General features: G+C 38.1%; 1 protein-coding gene across 1 annotated transcript in view; it reads left to right on the top strand.

Moving 5' to 3' along the window:
* The window catches only part of LOC133208976 (EGF-like repeat and discoidin I-like domain-containing protein 3), a gene marked incomplete at its 3' end in the record, with an annotated part of 69271 nt that overhangs the window by 12518 nt on the left and 31392 nt on the right, over positions 1-25361 (top strand). Inside the window, exon 3 of the mRNA XM_061347266.1 lies at positions 17862-17891. Within this exon, the coding sequence (XP_061203250.1) occupies positions 17862-17891 (30 nt within the window). The remainder of the gene's footprint in view (positions 1-17861; positions 17892-25361) is intronic.

Below are 25361 nucleotides of genomic sequence, written 5' to 3'. Positions count from 1 at the left end.
GCCACGAGGATGATCAGGGGACTGGAGCACCTCCTGTATGAAGATAGGCTGAGAAAGTTCAGGCTGTTCAGCCTGGAGAAGAGAAGCTGTTTGGAGACCTCATAGCAGCCTTCCAGTATCTGAAGGGGGCTTATAGGGATGCTGGGGATGGACTCTTCCTTAGGGACTGTAGTGACAGGACAAGGAGTGACGAGTTAAACAGGGAAGTTCATGTTAGATTTAAGGAAGAAGTTCTTTACTGTAAGGATGGTGAGGCACTGGAAATAGGTTGCCCAAAGAAGTGGTAAATGGCCATCCCTGGCAGTGTTCAAGGCCAGGTTGGAACTAGAGTTACAGAACTTTGGGTGACATGGTCTAGTGTAGGGTGTTGCTGCTATTGTGTTGGCAGGGGATTTGGATCTAGATGATCGTAAGGTCCGTTCCAGCCCTAACCATTCTATGATTCTGTGATTCTATGAAATACTTGTATTTCTTGCTGTAACTCATAAGGATTAAAGTTGTAAGCAGAATTAGACTATGTTAGCTACTGGTCTTGTGGTCTCTGACAAGTTGACACATTGTCCCATTTCTTGAGAAATGACAGAAGAGGGACACTTCGTGTTTGCACTGGGGAGGCCAAAGAAAGTGTCTGCAAAGTTACTGAGTTGCAACATCCAACTACTGTTTACCATTGAGTGTTTTGCTAGTAAGTGTCACCAGGTTTTTTCACCAAGATGTGGTGAAAGTATCGAGTTTTGACAGTGTGTCAGATGGACAAAGACACAGAAACGTTGATCCCAGAAATGGCGTGCCATGAGATGCAATGAAAGGTTAGTGCCAAGAAGGGGTGCACCTAAGGAAAAGGTAATACATCATTAGAAATGTACCAGAACAGGAGAACTGAGATCTTTTATGTTCAGTTCTTCTCCAACTTTATAGTAATATATGCATTCATTAAAAAGTGCTTATTTTTTATTTTATTCACTTGTTGCAGTGCTTAGAGGTTTTGGAAGGGTGAAATGTTCAGTTCAATATGCTTATGAACAAACCAACAAGTTGCATTTAATTAAGATGAAAATGAGATTCTCAGTGAGAACAAATACTGGTATTTGTACATTGAGTACAAATACCAGTATTTTGGAGATCAGTGTAGTAGATACTTGTCTAATTATTAATGTTATTTAAAAAGCATCATAAAACCCAAACCACATCACCTTCAGATATTGAAAACCACTTTTTATGTTTAGTTCTGCTCATAAAACCAATGTTTTCGTGGTAAATGAGTCCTTCCGCTACTTTCTGCTGTTGAGATAGTATGAACTAATAACATTCCTACTGTGGCAAAGACAGTTATCATCATTAGTATGGATTATTAACTACATAGATATGCCTGAGCAAAGGTCCTTAGAAGTTGTTGCAGCCTTGTGTTTCTCCATGTGTGAGATGGAGGACAGTAAGGCTCTGAAATAATATGAAGACACAGACATGCCTTTAAGTACAAATGTACTCTAGCTGAGAGAGAGAGAGATGTCTTGGTTAGAAATTCTTACTACTTTCATCTCTCTTTTAGGTCAACTTTTTAATCGTGAGTTATGTTACTCATTATGAACAGTCTAATGAGGCTGGAATTTAGTCTTCTATGATTAATTTGTGCAGATAGGAAAACTGCATTGTCAGTGTCATTTGATTTATTCAAAAATATTACTGAATGGGCTATAATTTGTAAGGGGAACTATAATGGTCATAAAAAGAAAATATTTAATTTCAGCTTCTGCTTTTGCTGGCATGAAATAAGAAACATCTGCAGAAGTCATAAGCTCGCCTTTACAATACATTAGCCTAAGTCAGCAACAAAAGTAAGTAGTGGATTAACTTTTTCCTCACTAGCGGTGTCATTGGGATCAGTCTTGGTTATATTGAAACAACAGACCATGATCAATGTGGAATAAACAAAGCCATTAAGTATATCAGTCTAAATCCAAGTTGTGGATACTTTCAAAATATCAGTATGTTCATCACTTACTCTGTCAGGGTGGAAGAAGAGACCTGAGCAATCCAAAATGAAATAGATTAATTATGTTTCAAGTATTGTATCTGAATATATGACTTTCCAAAGACCATGGAATAAAGTTTCCTAAATAAGGAATATGAATATTAAACTAGCAGGTTATGAGTCTTGATACCATTTAGAATTGGGATGTGCTAAGCATTTCTTTCATGGATCTCACAGTTAAATAAAGAAAGAATTAAATTACACAGGTCTTGTCTGGCTTTGCTGAAGTCAAACTGATAGTAATACTTTTAGAGAAGTACCTGACCTTTGTTTAGAAAAATAAGTATTAAAACTGCAATAATCTGCTTAATCAGAATTTAATTAAATGGTAATTTTTTTTTTATACTTCATTTTGCCACTGAATCTAATTTTGTACTTTGTAACAAACATTATTGTATCCGTGTTTTTCAGGAGCCATGTGCATTCAAGAATGTTCCATTGTAGCTCCACTGTTCTTCTTCGACTTGTCATCCCTAAATCACAGCCCTGTTTGTTGCCTACCATTTGCCTTCCTTTTCAAAGTTTTCTTCTTCAGCTCTATAGGGCTGATTGTCCTGTGAAACGTGATGTTACCAAATGACTTTGGCCCTCCTAAGGAGAAAGCTACCTTTTCTATACGGAAATCTTTTAGCTTGGTGGGACAGGTACTCCTGGAATCTGCTGGTTCAGTGGGAAAGGAGATAGGACTTGAAGGCGTGACTTAGAAAGTTTAGTTTATTTGTACCTTTATTTTATAGTCTTCACTACTGTATTTGCATAGGAAGGAGACAGTTTAGCTTTATAAAACATCAATTTTTTTCATGTCATTACCCAGAGTGTGGAACTCAAAGTGGCCTGTCTGGTGAGAATTAGATCAGCAAAGAAAGTGTTATTAGTAGAAAACAAGAGTGACACAATGACAAGAGCCTACCTGGTGAGAGCAAAGCAATGAAGGGAGCTTGATTAAATCAAGGAATCATAGCAGTCTAGCAAAGCAGCTGAGAAGCACAAGAGAAGGGGAAGAAATTGATTCCATAGTTCAAGTGAGACTTCAGGAAAACTGAATTTTGCTGATTACTAAATAGCATGTGTAATCTGTAGAACTGTATCATCTGTAGGGCTACACATTTACACTGTTTGGCAGTTCAGACGGTATCAGATAACTTGGAGAAGGGTCCTCAGACCCTTTGTCAGGTCAGATTGGAGACAGAGAAACTGAGAATACAGGTGCCGTTCTTCAAGGAATGTAGGAAAATGTGCTCAGCTTATGGGATTGTACGAGAAAAACATGATACATGATTTGTGTAACTGCACTTAGTGCATTTAGCAGCTGATTTGATCATTTTCCAAAGGACTGAAGAGCATTCACAGTACTTTTAAGTTCAGGTTTTTTTTGTTTCTGAGGATTTTTCAATGTTTGGACCAGAACAGACCATTAAGAAATACAGTGTGACCTCCTATATCATGGTGTGTAATCACTCCCAAATATTGCTGCATGAAGTCCAAAGAGTCATGCTAAAGGCTTGTATTTTTCAGGAAGCTTTCAAATGTGAAGAGTGGAATTTAGATTATGGAATTTGATGAGGTGACAGAAACCCAGCTGATGTAGTTGGCAGTCTCTTCGCTAGGAGTAGCTGGAAAATGCTATTGCTTTGATTATGCATATTTCAGGGTCATTTTTTTTCCTGTTTACTTGACTGCCATTGTGGTACAATATATAGTTAAATCTTCAGCATCAGATTTATTCTCAATACGTAAATAGTAGTCAGGTGCTCCCCGTGTTTCCATCACCCAAGTAACTGAATATTCTAAGTCTTATTTCTGACTATTTCCAGTGTTTCTTGTTCTGGTAACATTTCTTTGGTATTTTTAAATCTTTGCTGAAATGTAGACAAAAGAACTGGATACTTTAATCCTAATCTGTTTAAGCTGTGTTTTAAGTAGTGTTATAAGCAGTGTTACAAGAAGAATCAAACTAAGTTTTTGTCGTGGTTTAGCAGTAGCAGTCATGTTTTCTTTCTTGGTAGCTGGTGCAGTGCTGTGTTTTGACTTTCGGGCTGGGAACAGAGCTGATAAAAATGATGTTTTGGTTTCGCCAAGGATTTTGTGAGCCTCATGCTCTACTAGGGAGGAGGGAAGCTGGGAGGAAGCAGAGACAGGACACCTGACCCAAACTGACCAAAGAGGTATTCCATACCACAGCACGTCATGCCCAGGATATAACTGGGAGTTACCTGGAAGGGCTAAATGGACTGCAGGGTTGGAGGACGTATTGGTCGGTGCTCGGTCGGGCTGGGGGGGTGAGTTATCTGTCACCTGGTGATGAGGTGTTGTATTCTCTTCCCTTGTTATTTCCTTTATTGTTATTATTATTGGTGGTAGCGGTGGTGATTTGTGTTATACCTTAGTTAATAAACTGTTCTTATCTCAACCCATGGGAGTTGCATTCTTTTTGATTCTCCTCTCCGACCCTCCGGGAATAGGGGGAGGGCAAAAAGGGGGGGGAGTGAGTGAAAAGCTGTCTGGCTGGGGTTAAACCATGACAGTTTTTTTGAAGGTTTTTTTTAATTTCTTTATATCCAGGAGTCTCATTTACTGTAATATTTACTCCTAATATTAAAAAAGTATTGGGTGAGATTATAGAAAATGGGCTGTATGGCACACAGCAAAATAATTATTTGATCAGTGGGTAAATACAGATTGCTGATGAGAAAGGATGGAGCAAGGAAAGGTGTTAGTCTGGCATGCAGTCATGCAGCAGAATCATTGTCATATATGCAATTGCAATACAGCAAGGTGTACAAGGCATAGTATCAGCAGTGGTCCTGACTTGAAAGAGGAGGAGAGTGAGGGTGTGTACATTTAAACTGTGTGTAAGATTGTGTAATTCAGTGCGATGAGCACACAGAATGAAGCTGAATATAGAAATAGTATTTCTTAAAAATATTCCAGTAAGAAAGTTGATGAGTGAAAGGGCGAGAATTATGAAACCCCATTGTGTTTTGAAATACACCAGAACTGATCGGCATTTTAGTGTCAGAGGTAAGATGAGGGTTCTGCTTTTTATCCTGGACAACTACAGTAGTTATTTAAAAACAAATACTAATACTGCCTGTTCACATAAGTGTGCCTTGAACAAAACCAGTAAGTTCTTTTGGGTTGTTGTGGCCATCTTCAAAACATTTTTGGGAAGTGTGCCCTGAACACGAACTCTGTGAGTCCAGATGTATCCTTGGTAACGTAACACTGTGTACAACTGGCATTATGGCAATCGCATTCTTACTGAATAATGGAAAAAGCAACCTATGGTAATTATACGAGTTGGTGGCAACCTGTAAAGGTAATTTACTGAAGAGCAGTAGATAACAGTCTCATACTTGAAAGAGGTGATGCAGACCACAGGACATGTATGGGATATTCTTTTGAAAGGCTCATGAGAAACTTGTTCATCATCATGTTTTGGAGAGCTGGGAAAAGCTTGATACATGAACAAACTAAAAAGTTAGTGCCACTAGTATCATAGGTTGGAAACAAAACCCCAAGCCACAGTGGTAATCCAAATGGTTTGGGATATTCATGGATTATCATGTTTGAAGATGTGCACAACACATAGAAAAAAATGAAACAAGTTTATATCAAGTAAAAAAAAATAATTAAATCTGCAGGATTTTCCGTCAGCAGTGTTTTTGAAAAGCTCTTTTGACTTTAAAGTAGAAAACCCAACATCCCTATTGCAGTGCAGAACCAAACTGTATGGAAAACAGTGTTCAGTTTACATTCAGTTGTTACGGATAACATGGATTTACCATTAGCATATTTCCTCTTTAATGTTGTTAGGAAGCAAAGTTTGCAATTCCTTAGTTTTTACCAAGTTGCTCTATCCACCAAAGTGATTGTCACTTTATAAAGTTGCCTGATGAATCAGGTATCAGACTACCTGAAGGAAAAGAAGGCTCCTTAAGTTGTCTTGAGGGACACAGAATCTTGTGCCAGTATGAAAAATAAAGAAAAAAATAGTCCCTCTCCTGTTACCCCATTGACCACCTTGATCCACCACAGCCACAAACATGTGCAACCACTGACCTTCCATGGACTTGTGAGGCCACATGGAGTTAAGGCTGAAGATTTTTGCACTATAATGTATTTTGGAAAACAGAACCTCAGGAAGCTCTTCACTCACTGAGGTATGCGTTTGCCATGGCAAAATGGTAGCAAAATTTCCATGATCTCTTTCTGTTGAGAAAGCTTGACCTAATTACAGAGGAATTAATTATCCTGAAGGTGTAAACTTAGATTTTGTTCTGGCTAGACTACACTCCAGTGATTTCAGTGAAATTTCTGTCTGTGTTGTACAAGTCTGAATTGTCCCTCACTGATGTGTGGAGCCATTTAAAAAATTCTCAAAATGCAAGGTAGTACAGTAATAAGAGGCACAGCCAGTGGAAGGTAATGCAGATGTGTATTTAATTGCTTTATTCCACATTTGTAAAATGGATCTCATGTAAAGACCTTTGTGTGGTGCAAAGAATCAATATGACACATAAGTGAAGGAAATTCAAATGTTGACTGTACTAGAGATAGCAACTGGGTGTTTTGATCTATCAGCCTGCAGTAGGAACGCATATATGTATGTAGGTATATATGTATGTGTGCATTTTTTTACATATATAATGTGTCATTTTATCCTTTTAATGCAGAGTCATGGCTAAAATTCACTAGGTTAAAACACGGAATATTTATGAAGCTAAATACTTTGCTCACCAGATGAATATTTCATGCCCACTATTTTTTTATCTATTTCTTGAATATATCTTGTATTTAGTCATAATAATCTTTGATGTAGAAACTTCTCATAGAATGCAGTATGTAGTAATTAGCGTAGACTTTAAAATACGTGGTTTAATTTCAGATTTAATATACTAGGAAATTTTGTGAAGAGGTTTGTTTTCTGATAGTGAAGTCATAGAATTCCTAGTGAAAAAAAAAGAGTTGGAGGGAAAAAAAATGAGTTTTGTTTGACAAAATATTGTGGAATTGATTTTGGTCTTTCATGTTATTTCAAATTATTTCAATTGAAATTATTTAGAGTTTACTTTGTTATTTGTTAATTAGGTACTGGTATTAGGTAATGTTTTGCATTGACATTAATGATGTATAAATTTGAGCAATTGTCAGTGCATCAAAGCTGCATCTGTTAGCATTATAGGCATTCAGATTGACCATCTTTAGAATGTGATTTAATTTTTTTTTGTATGAATATTAACTGGAAAATGCCATGGGGGCCATGTGAATTATTCATGAATGTGAGTTAAATTCAGAAGGAATATTTTCTTTAAAAACTAACACCTATATATTTTACCTAAAAACTAATGGAAAAAAGTTTGACCTAAGTACTTGGGAAAATAATAACGAAAATATATTAATGAATTTAATTAACTTTTGTGAAACAGTGTTTGTTTATATCTCATTTTGAAAAATTTAAAAAATATTCTGCATGTTTTAGAATTGTTTGGTTTTTATTTTTTGTCTTTTAAAAGGGTTGAAATTAAGATGAGATACTGCAGTAGAAGTGTGAAAGTTTCAGGATGACCCAAATATAAAGCTTTTCACTTCTGCTTAATATATACTAACAGGTTTTCATTAGGTGGGAATATGAAAAAAAAACCACAACCAAATGAGAAAACCAACACACAACAAAAGATTATTCTCCAAGTTCTATCCTGAAGAAAGCATCTAATGATGGAGAATACAAGCTAGTAATCTCTTTTTCCTTTGCGCACTTAACTGTAATGAAAATCAATCACATTCCGCTCAAGGTTTTCTCAGTAGTTCCTCTTGAGTTATGTATGTATCTGCCAGTCATTTTGCTAGATCCCAGAAGTATACACTTAGAGCATATGAATGTATTTATCCTGAACAGTAGAGATGAATACTATGGAAGCTGTAGGGATTTTTTTCCATCACTGTCATTGTAATTAGTCCTTTAATTGTAGTGTATTTTAATTATGGTAGTATGACAGTCAACGTGATGAAATGCATGTTGGATAGCTATTTAAAGAGATCACAAGGTGGGAAATACTTAGAGGAAAAAATTGGGTAACTGTAGAAATACAATTTTTTCTCTCCCATTTCAAAGCCCTTCTGTTAATTGTTCTTTAAATGCATTGTGATTCACAGAATCACAGTAGGGTTGAGATGTAAAGGGACTTCTGGAAGTCCTGTGCTCCAGCCCCACCTTGTCAAGCAAGGCCACCTAGAGCTGGTTGCTCAGGACCATGTCAAAATGGCTTTTGGGTAGCTCCAGGGAGAGAAACTCCACAACATCTCTGGTCCTGTAAGACAAATATAAAAAACTTACATGTTGTCCAGTGTCTGTAATCCAGAATGGTGAGCGCTTTGACAGCCCAAACATAAGTGCCACATCAGCAGGTAAGATAACAGATCTTGTACTCACTAGTTCAGAGCACCATACAGCAGTCTGTGCACTCTGCATTTTTGTATCCCTTTTTTTACGAAGAACACAAAGGCATTACTGAATTCGAAAGCAAGGATCAAAGTATTGACTTACGTTATTCTGACCTGAACCAAGTAGAAAGCATTTGCAACATCTCAAGTGCCAAGGAGAACCGATTATATGTATAATAATCCTCATTCTTGTGATGGCCTGTGGTGTGCAATGGGGATGGGAGTGTGTAGAACTGCTTTAGAGTCCATCAAACATGAAGTGGATGGGGGTAATGCAAGGAGGGGTTTTGCCATCTGTTTGCAGCACAAAAGAGGGGATATCAAAAGGGATGAAGGACAGATTTTCAACACAGTTCGCCAGAGCCCAACAGCTCTTACTTCTCACGGCAGGAGGTGCTGGTTGGGATTGCTTTTGAAATGCAGCCACTGGAGAGGGTGCTAAGCATCCTCTATAAGAAAATGCAGAACTCTGAGTCAGATGGAGAGTGCACAGAAAATGAGTACATCTGCCCTTAGGAGCATATGGGAAAGTAGGGCTGAGGTGGGTTTCAGAAAATTCATGTACTTGGGATGTAAAAAGAATAAAATCTTAAAAAAACCCTCACAGCTCAAAATCAATAGGCCTAACTCCTACACTAATGAAAACTGAGAGGTGTGGAGGAGCACCAGAATGCTAACGGATGGCTGCTGTGAAGATGCTTCTTACAGGGGTGAATTTCGAGAGGCTGATAAACTTACGACTTCTAGTGGCTTTATTGATGAAAAGAAAAATCAGTGTACATTATCTTCACTTACTCATGAGAAAAAGCCTTGACTACTCAAGTTTCAATTATTTTCTGAAAAATTAAGAATAGTGTATCAATGACAAATTAAGGAAAAACTATAGAATTTCTGAGAATAAAGAAATTTCTCACCAGCTGTATTGTTTTACTCATATTCCAGAGTTCTCTGTGTGCCTTGTTTTGCTGCATGTAGCAAAGTGATGTGTTAGTGTCAGAGAGACAGAGAATCATCTTGTTTTACACTTATATTTAAGCACGTTTCTCTTTTGGCATTTCTGTTCTTTGAAATACAGTTGTCAGCAGAGTACTTTGCGTGCTCAGTCTAGGTCACAGTAATTTGCTCATACTGTGCCAGGTTTAAAATAAAGGTTCCTTGTCACTTGTATTTTAGTGCAGAACAGATGTGTTCAGTTTGAAATGATCCAGGTTCAATATGGCCCCTGCAGATACCGTTAGATAAATTCATTTTTTCTAGAGCAGTGTGTGATTGAAGCTGGGGATTATTGACATTTTTCCACAGTTTATGTCATACGTATTTTTCAACATATGTTTTTCAATATTAAACAATAACGGATTCAGATATATTTAATTTTTTTTTCCCCCAGTTATACTGAAGTTAAATGTAAAGCCAATATTAGTTACAAAGATAATAGGATCTTCTTTTATTTCTACCTAGTCAAAGAAGTTAGAAGTGAATACTGGTATGTCAACCATTCCTTAAGCCTATATTCCAGTCTGCAAAATTTACCTGCACAATAAAAATACCTTTTTATTAATTTAGAAATACATGCTTTGCTTTTCTTGCATCAAGACTCATGTCTTTTTTTTTTTTCTATACTTGTATTCATGCCATGTAGCTTTATAGTGGGGTATTTCCTGTTCTGAAGTTACTAAAAAATCGTTAAAAATACATACCACACTAAAGCAATGTGTCTCCCTGCATGGGACTCCTCTTAATGCCGCATCCTTCATTTTGGCTGCCATCTGCTGCTTTGAATTCTCCTCTTGGGATATTGTACAATTTGTAGCTCAAATTTTCCATGGTGAAGATTGTGTTGCATGAAAATTCTCTTGGTAAAGCAGTGTGCTGGCCCTCAGTCATGCTGAAAAGAGTACTGTAAATTCGGACTAAAAAAAGAGGAAAAAAAAAAAAAAGAAAAAGAAATTCTTCTGCAGGGACCAAACAAGGTGTTTGAACTGAGAGCTGAATGCCCCTCGCCCTGTGCATTTTTGCTTAAAATGTTGCAGAGTATTTTCTAAGAAAACAGTGGCTATTGAATACTTTTCATTTTGTCTTTGTGCAATCTAAAGACTTTTCATCTGATGAAAAAACTGTTGCCTGTTTATTGGTTTATACAGCTTCATTCCCCAGAAGGGTTAGCAGAACAAGTTTTGCAACTGGCATATTAGAATATTTACCAAAACCCACAAAGTATTTGAGAAACCTGCAGGATACATATTTATATTTGAAATTTTAGGGTTTGAAAGTTGTTAGGTTTTCCTGTGTGTTCATTGAACTTCCTACTATGTATTTCAGTAAGGCAAGCTGGTCAGTCTGGCTGTAATTTGGTGGCAGCAGACTAGGTGAGACCCCACAGGTTAGTCTGGGGTAAGAAAATGCACAATGGTATGCAGAAAATTAATTGAAGCTAATATCTGCTGTTACTGGACCATTTAGAGCTGGGGTTTATTTGTCTTAATTACTGTTTTCTGTTCTGTTTTGAGCAGGTTTTGTTGTCTTTTGAATCTTTCCTCATTCTGTTGGATGCTGGATATTGCTAAGAAGCATGGTAGTAATTTTAGCTTCTTATTTCTGGCAGAAAAGCTGGTGAAGCTCAGAACCTGAACAGGTTTATCTCAGTCCCATTTTGTTCCAGCCTGAATTTTTGTACCTTAGAGAAAGCCTTCCTCTCTCCACCATTTCACAGAGAGCAAGTGCCAGCATTTTACCAGCTTTGAGCAAACTGTTCTTCAAAACCAGGTCAAACTTCCCACTCAGTCAATCTCTAGCATCTGTGAGTTAAGATGGAACAGATTATCAGCCCATAATACAAAGGAATGGTATACCTGGCTTGGCACCCAGGTACCTTTATTTTGTCCTGGATTGAGTACTGGCTGCACATCTGCAGTGGGAGAGCTAACCCAGCCTCCTGTCCAACTTCAAACCCAGCACTACGATCTTAGTCACTTAACTGTTTGAGGGCAGTTGGTTTGGTACAAAAAAGCGCTAGTATATTTTCTGATTACATTCTCTGCTCTTTTGGAGCATACACCTCTTCTCAAAACTGCTTATGGCAGCATGTGTGCATGTGCAAGTAAAACTGTGTGATGCTTCAAGTCATGGCAGACGACTCCTGGTTTCAGACTTACAGCTTAAAGTACTCCTGTGCCTTTGGAAGCACTTGAAACCTTGGCAAGAACAGCAGCAGACTAAAAACTGAATAATTGTTTTAAAACTAAATCTTTTTACACTGTTTTTCTTAAGAAGAACATCGTGCCAAATGCTAGGCTCGATGGGCACTCCACTGACTGCCTTGTTCTAGGGAGTTGTAAATGTGAAGGCACTAACCACAAAAGTAATTATCTAATCTTGTCTTTTGCAAAATGTGTAATTTCACCTAAATAAATCTTTTATTTCATATTTAAACATGTTGTCATTCAGCACCAGTTCTGATACTTAGGGAGACAAAAAAAAAAGGGAAGGCTAGTGAGAATGAAATTAATTAGCCACATTTATTGGCATTTCTAACACTGTCACTTTAAGACACTAGCATTCTGGACTTTGATAATACCTGAAGTTTTGCTCTGATACCAATTTTTGGTTAGAATTTTTTTTTCTTAAAACAAAATAATGAAAGGAAGAAACAGTAAGTTTTTTATAGGCTTTAAGTTTTTAAGTGGATATAAACCTATGAGGAGTGGCACAGGCTGTTCCTAGGGTTTCTTAATTAATGACTTTGGTTTCTGTTTAACATCTGTCATCCAAGCAGGGTTTTATCAGTTCATAGTGAGTTATCTCTGACATGCACTAGTGAGTTGCCTGATGTCTTTCTTCTTTTCTTGTTTTTCAGAGTTTTTTAATTTATTTTTTTCAGTACTGGCTGCAAACACAACTTTAGCTGAGGCTAGAAGGAGGCTCTTCTATTCTCAGGGGCCTGTAAATGGTGAGAGATGTGCTGGTATCCCAGTACTACAGTTAAAATTAAACACACTAACAGAACAACCTGACCTAACTGTAGGACTGCAAGATAAAAATCTCTAACTCACCCTGATAGATGTATCTTTGACCAACTGGCATAACAAGTGCGTTTTCCAGATTCATCAGGTACATGTAACTTGAAAACAATGTTTTTCTCTAGGTTTGTTCCTCTATAGCTAGGGATAATAATAGTTTATACCAGTTGTTGCAGCTGGTTGAGTTGGTTAATTGTTAGAAGTTGGTGACAAACTGTTAATTAGCTGAGCTGGGGCTTGGAGGTGTCTTTAGCACATTTAACCTGACAGAATGGGACAGGGCAAGGCAGAATGCAAGGGGGTCTTTGGTGGAAACAAGGTTTGATTCAGCCCTCCACTTAGTGGTGGGTTGCCTCATCACGCATGGCAATACTGTGCAAAGGGCCATGCTGAGAACCAAAGACAGAGCCAGTTTATTGAGAAATGAACTAAATTCTGTAAGACAGGGTAGCAGGTGAAAAGACAGACTAAGGACATATTTTCAGTTAAAGTTCTATAGCATTAAAATCACATTCCTAATGACTGATGCTGAGTTTTTTGAAAGTCAGTCTTCGTAGCATGCAGGCCCTCTGAGATCCTGAGATTTGATGCTGAGCAGAATATAATTCATTTTTGACCTTACATTCAGAAAAATGTTATCTGCTCTTGTATCCTACTGTTTGCAAGTAGTTTATTTGGATGATTTTGTAGAGCTCTTGCATAGCTTTTTCATTAGAGATAATGCCATATATTCAAGTTTATTCCATATAAAAGAGTCTTACATTTTATTTGAATATTAAGGAAAATGTCTTTCACATTAATATGAAAGTAACACATGCCTTAATATAAACACAAAACTAATGTTCCACTGAATCTGCCTCCCTCAAGTTACCTATGCTTCAAAGGTCAAATTTTTCCCAGACCTTTTAAGGCTTCTACCATTGTAACAGAAATGATCAGAGGTCTGACATTAGGTGTTCATATGCTATCCAAACATTGCCTTACATTCTTCAGCTGATACATGTTGGACAACATGTATCCTGGAATATGGTTTCCAAAACTTCCCATGTCTTGATTGTTTTTTTTTTTTTTCACCACTAATGTCACACAGCGTTATTCACCTCCAAGGAAAACATGATTAAGTTTTCTCAAGTGAATATCAGATATTCTCTAAGAAGATAAAAACTAACATTTGGGCTGCCATATGTCTTCTTATATTTTGTCAATGATGCATTAAAGGGGGTAGAAAAACATTTTGTAAATGCTTTAAAGCTGCAGAGTAGATTACAGTTTAAGGTCATGCAGTACTGTTATCACATCATGACTCAGGGATGTTCGTGACTGTTTGGGAGGCTTTTTTGTCAAATTCCTGGCTCCTCTGTGCAAGTCTCACCACTCTGGAATCAGAATGAGAAAGTCAGGCTAATGGTAAACCACCACCCAGGGTAGTGAGTCACCAGCTTGTGCTAGCTCAGTTAAGAAAGGCAATTTCAGTTTATACCCTCTCGACCCCTCTGAAATAAGTAAAGAGTGAATTACAGATAATTGCCATGGAGATGGGTCACTGTATAAATAGCCTTTTAAAATAACTTCAAGTTTAAATCACTGCTGATGGAGAAAAATTGTGTAAGAAATTTTTGGTGTGCATTTGCTCAATAAGTGGAAAGCAGAGTGCTGACATTGCATTTGAGCCACTATGATAAAGCAAAAATAGTTTATGCTTTGTGTATTCAGTTGCTTAGGGAAGGCTTTATTTTTAAACATGGTTTATCAAGCTACGGTGGATGAAAGCAGACCTGGCACATATAGTAAGAGATTAAGTTAATTTGATTTTTTTTTTTTAAATTGCATAAAGTACAAACATTTATAATTTCATTTTCAAATTTATTTTTAATATGAATCTTTAATTTCTGTTCAGGGTTAAGAAATAGAGTATTGAGAAGTAGAACTAGCTCTTCTGCATTTTGCAGAAGCAGTTCTCAGTAACTCTAACTCAGACAAAAAATTAACACAGTCTATTCCTGAAAGAGCGTAAATCAGCAATTGAATAGTCAAAATCAATTAGATTAACATAAAACTAACATTATTGACATAGCTGTCTTGCAACTTGAATGATTTGTTTCAGCAGAGCTTCAGCTATTCTCTTTTATTTAGATGTGTACCTAAGTGCAGAGTGGTCCCACTGGAACAACCATGGTTAGAGTGATGACATAATCCAGTTGTAAATTGCTGATGTTAGTATTCATTCCAATAATTAAGGTTATTATTCAAATTGCAGTCAGAAAAAAAAGACCCTGTTCCTGGAATGAGTATTCTTTGTATAATTGGACAATTTTGATAAACCAATCTCAATGTACAGTCAGTAGTACTTTAATTATCTGTTGCTCAAGCAGCAAGCAGCATTTGAGCTTGGCAGTTAATAGAGGTTTTGGGTATTTGTAAAATTTAATGACTCTTCTAACTAACTTTCATGTTCTGTTCTGTTGGCATAGTTCTCTCTGTTACTGGTACTTTGAGAAACTACAGCATGCTTCTGATTTACTTCTGATACTGTTCTTAAGATTTAAGTAGATCCTTTTTTGTGGAATTAGCTGTCATGTTGTTATTGAACTAATGATGGATCTGATTAGTTAAATTTAAAAACAATAGGATGGTATTTTCCCTTCTTTCTTTCATTGCCTTGAAATTCTCTACTGTTTCAAATACATTTTACTTAAATCTGGTAATTATACAGTATCACAGTATCATAGTATGCTAGAGATTGGAAGGGACCTCAAAAGATCATCTAGTCCAATCCCGCTGCCGGAGCAGGAACACCTAGATAAGTTTAACCAGGAAATGTCTCCAGAGGAGACTCCACAACCTCCCTGGGCAGCCTGTTCCAGTGTTCTGTCACCCTCACTGAGAAGAAGTTTCTTCTCAAGCTTAAGTGGAACCTCTTGTGTTCCAGTTTGTACCCATTGCCCCTTGTCCTATCATTGTTTGCCACTGAGAAGAGCCTGGCTCCATCCTCGTGACACTCCACCTTTATATATTTATATACACTAATAACGTCACCCCTCAGTCTCGTCTTCTCCGAACTATAGAGAGCCAGCTCCCTCAGTCTTTCCTCATAAGGGAGATGCTCCACTCCCTTAATCATCTTAGTTGCCCTGCGCTGGACTCTCTCCAGCAGGTCCCTGTCCTTCTTGAACTGAGGGGCCCAGAACTGGGCACAATATTCCAGATGAGGTCTCACCAGGACAGAGTAGAGGGGAAGGAGGACCTCTCTCGACCTACTAACCACCCCCCTTCTAATACACCCCAGGATGCCATTGGCTTTCTTGGCCACAAGGGCCCAGTGTTGGCTCATGGTCATCCTGTCGTCCACTAGGACCCCCAGGTCCCTCTCCCCTACACTGCTCTCTAACAGGTCGTTCCCAGCCTATACTGGAACCTGGGGTTGTTCCTGCCCAGATGCAGGACTCTACACTTTCCCTTGTTATAATTCATCAAGTTATTCCCTGCCCAACTCCAGCCTATCCAGGTCTCGCTGTATGGCAGCACAGCCTTCTGTTACTGTAAACTAAAAGCTTGACGTGATCTCTAGGTGTATTCACCTCAAAATTGATCAAGCTAGGTTCATAATACACATCTAGACACTAAATGAAGAGTTACAAAAGGGAAGGTTTAGCCAGTTAAGTACTTGTTTAGGCCATTTTAGATAATTAATTGCATAATGTAACCTTCTTAAGTGTTTATCTGAACATGAAGTTGTAGAAATAAAAGTTACCTATTTGCCTCTGTAAACTTTAGTTAGAGACAAGATGCTTGACTGATACTTCAAGCAGTAATTCATCTTTTTCTATCTGTTGGATCTGACAGCCCCAAAACGACACCATACTACTCTGCAGTTAGGAATAACTGATGTGTCCATGTTAATTGTCACATACAGTTGCATATAGAATATTGTACTGAGTTAGTCAAGGTCTGTACATGGTCTCACATGCAGTTGGTGTCTGACAGACTTTCACTAAAAAGAGGAAAGATCATCCTTTTGCTTCCCTAATTTCTCCCAACATAATACATGGAGGTGATAGTTAAGGCAAAGAAGTCAACTCACCAAGCACTGATCTTTGAGAAAATATTTGAAATCTTCATCCATGCCAAGTGCAAACTCTGATGCCATCACTGCTTAACAGCACGGCAAACATGAACTGATTCTACAAGAAGTCAAACAGCAGCTTCAATTTCAGCTGGTGGAAAAGACTCCCAAAAAGAGAAAAAATAGAAGTATGGATACGTGTGTTTAATATCTTAAAAGGGTCTCTACATCACATCTGTGTAGAGTCCTCTAATACTTCTAAGTGCTTTCACAGTATCCAGATGAGAAACTCTTCATAGCTGTGTTTTTTGTCATTGAAAACATTGCAGGACTGTGAGAAGACCATTTTTATGATGCATGTGTATATAAAACATACTAACTGGAAGGAGAAAAAGAGCTAAGTCACTGATGTACCTTTAAAATATAGTTTTACTATGCATACATCTCTTTGTTTCTTTTGAATGTACAGGCAATAGATAGTCTACAGTGAGAGGCACTTTCTGATGTTAGCTAAAGGTGATTTAATGGTTATCTGTCACCAAAAGAGAAAGGTTCTAGGATAAAGATTTTTATTGCTTTCCTGAAACAATAAATATCTGGAATAGAAAGTCCAGTGGGCAACTGCTCCCACCCCAGTCCTACCCAAAACCAAACCCCAAAACTGCATTTTCTACTTTACCACTTAATTTCAGTATCATTAATTCATTACTGCCAGCACCAAGTTGTGAAGCAACTGAAGGGAACAGAAGGGGTGGAGGATGGAGAAAGGGGGGAAAAAAAAGTGTGCACCATGCCTCTCATTAATTGCTAATCAGCAGCTGGCTTAGTTGTGTCATCAGACAGCAGCCTTCATTAGTTCACCAAATAGCTGGGTCCAGCATTTGATTTTTTAGAAGGCTTTACCTTCAGAGCAGCTCCTGTGTGGTACTGCAGCAGATAGTTCTGGCTGTGAATTTGACTGCAGGGAAGTTGTATGAAACTCCTCTGTCGATCATTGTTAATCGTCTTATTGGCCCTATCCTACTAGCTAAATTAGAGGGGAAGGTTAAGAATGTAATATTACAAATGCAAGTGAAAATCCTAACTCATTTTAGCTTAGTTCTCCACTAAGGTGAAGCATCTGTTACTCAAGTTCATCAAATGATATGAAGTTTTTCATGATGTCTTATTGCTTGTGTATTAAGAGAATGTAAATAACAATGACTGTATAGATTTCTTCATCTGTATTTTTCTCTCCTTTCTCTTCCCTTCCCTTTTCCTATCCCCACCCCTACCTTCACCCTATCCCCACCACCTTTTTGCACAGCCTCCATTGAAGAGGAAGCAAATTCAGCAGGTATGAATACTTTATGATTACATATGCATCATGGTAATCATTTCTTGAGAACTACCCTTTTAAAAGATCATTTTAACCAGGTTTATTTTGTGTATAATACACACAAAATAGCCGTATCAGTGATGGGTTCTTTTCTGTCTGCTTCTCTTCCTATTGTCTTTTTTTCCCTCAATTTGGAGTCAGTAGGAAATATAGTAGTATTCACTAGTAGTTAAAAAATCTTCTTTGCCACATTTTCCATCCTTTTTGCTTCCTCCTTTGTTAAGCTGGCACACCAGGGTTCACACAAGCAGTTGGGACAGAACCAATCAGAATCTCAATCTGTTTGTGCTAGTTCTTTACCTGTCTTTATGCTAGTGAAGCTCAGCCATATGCATGACCCACAGAACTAGTGTCCATAAAGGCTGTGCAGCCTCAGAACAGCAGTGGAGGAAAAGAAGGGCAGCAGGTGCAGAAGCATCCTCCTCAAAGAAAACATTCTGCAAATTATGACATGTGTATGTGCTCAGTGAACTTCTATTTCCATTGACAAGACTGCCAAGTAGTGAGAATGGTTAGCAACACAGTCATAAAAATTAGTTTAGGAGCTTCCCAGGAGCTAAACTAAACATGTAGTGTTTATTCTGTTGCAAAGATTAACTATTTCTAATTAATTGTCAATTCATTAGCTTAGGAGTATTTAAGAAAAAGAAGACAATGTGCCAAAGAAGAATGGCACTGAATGGCTTAACGTATTTGAAATGGCATTGAATTGCATAAACTCATTGAGTTAAAACAGCAGATAAATAGGGAGTAACTTTATAGTGGCTTATTAAAAGAAGTAAAGGCCTCCAGAGGACGAGAGGAGAAAAAACAGGGAAAGTGAACAAAGAAAGGAAGATAGCAAGGAAGGACTGTTTACAGCACCAACCTACAGCTTGCAAGCAATATAAATTATTAGGGTACAGTTGAGAATAATAAATTAAAGGATGGAGAACAAATCCAAATGTAAGGGAGAGAGAATGGCTAAGACTGTCACTGAATAGAGAAAGAAGCAAAAGGGAGCTTTTAACATGAAGACAGTAGTAGAATAGGCAGAAAGCATGACTGAGATGAGAAAAAACACTCTGAAACAGAGAAAGGAAGAGTTTGGGAAAAAGCTGTAGAACACTAACACACCTATGAGGAGTATATATGATAATTATTAATCAGCCTTCAACTATCCATTTCTTGAGAGATCTGTCAGTCTTTAAATTTTCATGGAAAATAGCTTAAAAGAAGCCTATTGAAGCTGTTCAACAGAAATGTCAGTTGCAAGAGGAATGTTTTTTTACATAGGAAAGTAAAAAAAGCACCCCTTTTTCCTTTTATGGAATTGGTCTAAGTATACAAATTATGTAGAGATTAGAGGCATATATGAATACATTGCTGCAATGTTCAAGTCAACCTTGCTGTGGTTGTGCATTGTAAAGCCATCATTCCTGTCACAACCAGTGGAGTATCTCATGAAGATGTGGCCTTCCTCTTTGCATTTTGAGCATCATTGCCATTTTTGTGACAGCTTGTAACTGTGAGCTGGACAAGCTAACCAGATAAATCAGCTGAAAATGTATAAAAGGAGGGAAGTGGAATTTATAAGCCAGCCACATGGGCTCCTCTACAGACTTCTGTTACCAGCTGAAATTCCAGTAGTTTTACAAAAGCCTCCAGATTCTGTATTCAGTTCCTCAGAAGCCCTTGCCTTTTGGAGTGCCAGATGACATTGTTTGTTTGCTCTTCTATTCATTTAAATATACTGGGTTTAGTCACTTCTGACTGCTTTGTTTGACTCTGCCCTAGTGTCACTACTTTACTTCTCAGCATAATTCTTGTGTTCAACAAAGTTCAACCAGTAGTTTATGATGAATGTCTTTTAAGCTTTGCTCCATCACAGAATATTCCTAAATGTTCACCCTTTCCTTGAAATCACCTATTATCAATAACATATTTTAATAGCAGTATTTTTTAAAATATTTTCCCTCAATACATGAACAGATATATTTCCAACTTGAGTAATTTACTTATTTGTGGTTGGTTGAATGAGCTGCACCTCATTTCATTACTTTTTCTGACATGGATTTAGTGCTTCAGGGTTTGTTGGTATCTGAAAATGTGCCACAATTATTTATGCAGTGTAACTTTCTGTGTGGAAGCTCTTAATGGAACAACTGGTGATTTTTTCTTCTTGGTTATTCCATAAAAGGATGCTGTTTGCATTAAGAATATACATTTGGGAGTTCAACTGATACAGCAATGCAGATAGATATTCTCACACAGACAAAGCAACAGCTAGAAGTACAAAACCAGAATGTTTTTGCTCTTTGATTTGTACAGATGAACAAATGCCTTTGGCATAAATGGTACATGGTAGATTTAGAATACAAGACCAAACAAGTATTTGTAAATATTTGTGCAGATAAATCTCGAATGCTCAGAAATTATGGTACAAGGAAACATGACTAAATACCCACAAAAGCAAGTGAATTAATGTAACAGTAATACTTTCTGTTATTTAATCTGGTTCTGGGACATTGATACTTCACATGATTAGAGTCTTTGGGAATTACTTTTGAAACAATTATTTTCTTGGGAACAGTTTTGGTTAAAGCTTTTTGCAGGAATTAATTTGACTAAACTTCTTCAGGCACAGAACTCTTCTTTTTTTTTTTTTTTTTTTTTTTTTTTTGCTATTAAAATGAAAATTTCCACCTTTGGGAAAACAATTCTAGCCTCTGCCTTAAGCAGTAAACTTTGGATCTTCTTCTGCTGGATATTAATAGAGCATAACCTAGCTCTACATTTGCATGAAATGTGACTGTGATCAAAATGATCTGTATGTAAGTACAGACACCATTTCTTAGAAATTCCAAAAAATGAAAGAGTAATTTTTTGCACACAGATTATTTTGTGTCTTCCTCAGCAGTGAAGTACCTAGTTAGTAGTTGAATAGTCTGAGCATAGTAGATCTATTGTCTTTGCGAGCATGTGTTTAAGCACATGTTTGTTAGATTGGAGCTTAAATTAGGTGCAGTGAAAGTGCAGCCCAGAAGCACAATATAAATTTTAACAATAAAGTGCCCTACCTTGCTCCTGGGGGAGTCAAAATCAAAACCAGATTGTTGCATTAAGAGCACACAAAAAAAAGTTTTGGGTTTAGTGATGAAGGGTATGCATGTAAAAATGAAGTTATTTTTATAACCTTTGTTATAAAGATACTAATGCTCTAGCCTTTCCAGAGGGAAATCTTTTAGTAAAGTACACTTGTTCTTTACCTAACATTAATTTATATTGTAAAATCTCAACAGTGATACTGTCTTTTCAGATGCTTTATAATTTATACTTCCTATTGATTTTGCCTTAAGATGCGACCAGATGTTGTTTTGAGAGTAGCAGGTTAGTGCATTCTTATGGGATTGTTTCAATGCAACTGTTCTCTCAGCTTGTACTTACATTCACAAAGTGTGAGTTCTGCTTAAAACAGATACTTCTTCCTCAGAGTGGGAAGACAGTCACACCATTTGAGAGATGCAGAGGTGCTGAGAAATAAATAGAAACTGCATCCAAAGCCCCATGCAGTTAAATAGAGCCTTTCACAGTAATTTCAGTGGGATGTGCCTTGCATAGACAGAAAGCAAATTCTACCAGCTACAAGATTTTGCTCTTTTCCAAAAAAAAGCAGCAGGCTTCCTCCAGTTTGTGACATTTATCTTAGTGGAGCGTAAATAACCTCCTTATTCTAGTGCTTATCTGATAGTGTTGGGGAGGAGGTATGCACACACTTTCAGCTCCAAGGCCCAAAAGACACCTCTTAACATTCAAAATCATTAGAAGTATATTATCATTGTCTTCTGAGCACTTTGAGATAAGAGACTGCATTTAGTGTAGCAGTTGCGGGGTGGGAAAGAAGAGACATTGGAGGGCAATGTAGTAATTATCCAAACAATATGTATTAAAGAATATGAAGTAGAATCATAGAATGGTTAGGGTTGAAAAGGACCTTAAGATCATCTAGTTCCAACCCCCCTGCCATGGACAGGAACACCTCACATTAAACCGTGTCACACAAGACTCTATCCAAAGTGGCCTTGAGCAGTGCCTCACCACCTTCACAGTAAAGAATTTCTTCCTTATATCCAATCTAAACTTCCCCTGTTTTAAGTTTTAACCCATTACCCCTTGTCCTATCAGTACAGTCCCTAACGAAGAGTCTCTCCCCAGCATCCTTAGAGGCCCCCTTTGGATACTGGAAGGCTGCTATGAAGTTTCCACGCAGCCTTCTCCAGGCTGAACAGCCCCAACTTTCTCAGCCTGTCTTCATATGGGAGGTGCTCCAGTCCCCTGATCATCCTCGTGGCCCTCCGCTGGACTTGTTCCAACAGTTCCATGTCCTTTTTATGTTGAGGACACCAGAACTGCACATAATACTCCAGTTGAGGTCTCATGAGAGCAGATTAAAGGGGCAGGATCACCTCCTTCGACCTGCTGGTCATGCTGCTTTTGATGCAGCCCAGGATACGGTTGGCTTTGTGGGCTGCGAGCACACACTGAAGCTGGCTCTTGTTCATTTTCTCATTGACCAACACCTCAGAGTCCTTCTCCGCAGGGCTGCTCTGAATCTCTTCTTTGCCCAATCCGTAGCTGTGCCTGGGACTGCTCCGACCCAAGTGTAGGACCTTGCACTTGTCATGGTTAAATTAAACTTCATGAGGTTGGCATCAGCCCACCTCACAAGCATGTCAAGGTCCCACTGGATGACAGTCCTTTCCTCCAGCGTATCAACTGAACCCCGCCACTTGGTGTCATTGACGAACTTGCTGAGGGCGCACTCAATCCCACTGTCCATGTCACTGTCAAGGATGTTGAACAAGACTGGTCCCAACACAGATCCCTGAAGGACACCACTCATTACTGGTCTCCAGCTGGACATTGAGCCATTGACCACAACTCTTTGATTGTGGCCATCCAGCCACTTCTTTATTCGCCAAGTGGTCCCCGTATCAAATTGATGTCTCTCCAGTTTAGACAGCAGGATGTTGTGTGGGACAGTGTCATACGCTTTACACAAGTCCAGGTAGGTGACATCAACTGCTCTACCGCTGTCCATCAGTTCTTTAGCCCCATCATAGAAGGCCACCAAATAGGTCAGGCAGGATTTCCCCTTAGTGAAGCCATGCTGGCTGTTACCAAGCACCTTGTTGATTTTCATGTTCCTTAGCGTGCCTTCCAGGAGAATCTGCTCCAAGATTTTGCCAGCCACAGAGGTGAGACTGACTGGTCTGTAATTCTCTGGGTCATCCATTTTCCCCTTCTTGAAAATGGGGGTTGTATTTCCCTTTTTCCAGTCGCTGGGAACTTCACCTGACTGCCATGATTTTTCAAATATGATGGCCAGCGGCTTAGCAACTTCATTTACCAGCTCCTTCAGGACCCGCAGGTGTATTTCATCAGGTCCCATGGGCTTGTGTACATTCAGGTTCTTAAGTTGGTCTCAAACCTCATCCTCTCCTGCTGTGGGCCCAAGGTCTTTATTCTCACAGTCCCTGCATCTGCCTTCCATGACTTGCATGGTGTGGTTAGAGCCTTTTCCAGTGAAGACTGAGGCAAAGAAGTCATTGAGAACCTCAGCCTTCTCCAAATCCAGGATAGCTAGTTCTCCTGATAGCTTCCAGAGGGGGTCCACGTTGTCCCTCCTCTGTCTTTTATTTGCAATGTACGTATAGAATCCCTTCCTGTTATCTTTAGCATCCCTAGCCAATAGGTAGAATAATAGGTGGCCTAAACTGCAGCTAATATGTTAATGTTATGAAGGCCATAAACACAACTTGAATGTTTTATGAACATTATAAACTTCTAATTAACCTGTGATCAGGATGAAAACTAGAATTTCTTTTTCTGTTCAACTGATAAAACAACACTATTTCCCATGCTCTGCTCTTTGAGATAGATTCTAGCTTCTCTATCAATGCTTTCTGTGAGTAATCTCAGATGTGAAATCACTAAAATTTTACTCTTTATAACCACTAGGTTGAGGATGAATTATCCTGAAATAATAAATGCCCTTTGAGTATTTCTGTATAGAAATGGTGTTTCATGCGGGTTCCTTCATTTTCAGAATGCTTTAGTCGAATGAATTGTAATTATAACTCAGTAAGCATATTTCATATAGGACAAGGCATCCTTAATTTTTGCATGCTTTTTATCTGGAGTTAAACTAAGGAGTTTTTCGAATGGTCCTTCAAGTTTCAACAAGGAAGCTACTTCTGGATAAGCATTGATTTAGATCTCTTTTTCCATTGCACTTAAATACATACAATTTTATGCTGTCGTTGACATCTAAACACTCACTTTTGAACCATTTCTGCCTATCCATTTATTTTGAGTTTCTGATCAGTTAAATGGTTTTACCAGAAGCTCAAGCAACCTGTTAAAGCAAGCTATGAATGTCTCTGGACGGCTGTCTTGAAGACTTATTTCCATGTTTCTTACCCCATCTACACATGTGGTGTGAGTCTTCTGAAGCTTGTTATGGAACTAGGAGGAAATTGTTGCAAATTGGGTTAAAGATCGATCTGTCAGCTTCTGTTGGGTATCCTGCTTTTTGAACCTTTGGATCTTCAGAAATGTTTCCCCATGACTTTATGTACTCCATTTGCTTTCCTCAAGAAGTCTGGAATAATTTCTAAAGTTATCAAAGGATAGTTCTTCAGAGACATGATGAGGCAGAGTACAGCATAATGTGTCACTTGTTCACTTGTCTTTACACTGTGACTTTGACAGGTATAATAAATATGTGCCCTTCGATATCCTTAACTGAAGCCATTTCTTGCCTTTGCCACTGATGGCAGGTTTTTAAGCCTAGCATTTTAGGTAACTGGTGTTTGTGTCTCCAGGTTCCATCTCTATAAAATACAGACTTTCATGAAAATAAAAGCTCTTTTACAGTTTGAATTTGATATTGTTTTAATGAAATTTAGTAGTTGAAGAGACTCAGTATACAGGAATTTCTTCTTCAAAGACATTAGTGAAAAGTAATCCCTACAACAACCTTGTGGCACAGTCTGTACATGTATAGGCAGCTACATTGTCTTACTGAGATTAATATTTACATAAGAAATATCCTTATATACTAACTGTATTCTGTTTGCCTTAAGAATACTTAACTGATCGTAGATACGAAATTGGATTTCGCAAAGGGGATCTTTTCCTGAAAATGATGCCCTTTTGGCCTTCTACAGATTGAAAAAAGTGAAATTGTAACTGCTTTGATGAGTCAGAAAGGGAAAAATCTACCCAGCTTACTGAAATTAAACTTTCCAAAGCATTCATGAGATATTTAATCTGCTTACTCTGTCAACCTCAGAACCTGAAAGCTGCACTGGGTCTAGTCGCAAGGTCTTCAATTTATTGCCTGCTGTACAGCAACATCCAGAGTAGTGCAGTTTTGTGACAGGA

Source organism: Neopsephotus bourkii, unplaced genomic scaffold (genome assembly GCF_033783945.1).
Source record: "Neopsephotus bourkii isolate Nb327-2 ecotype Australia unplaced genomic scaffold, CSIRO-AGI_Nbou_v1 NB_316, whole genome shotgun sequence".
Classification (NCBI taxonomy): domain Eukaryota; kingdom Metazoa; phylum Chordata; class Aves; order Psittaciformes; family Psittacidae; genus Neopsephotus; species Neopsephotus bourkii.
Note: the sequence above shows the minus strand (reverse complement) of the source record. Positions and strands in the feature narration are given on the sequence as shown.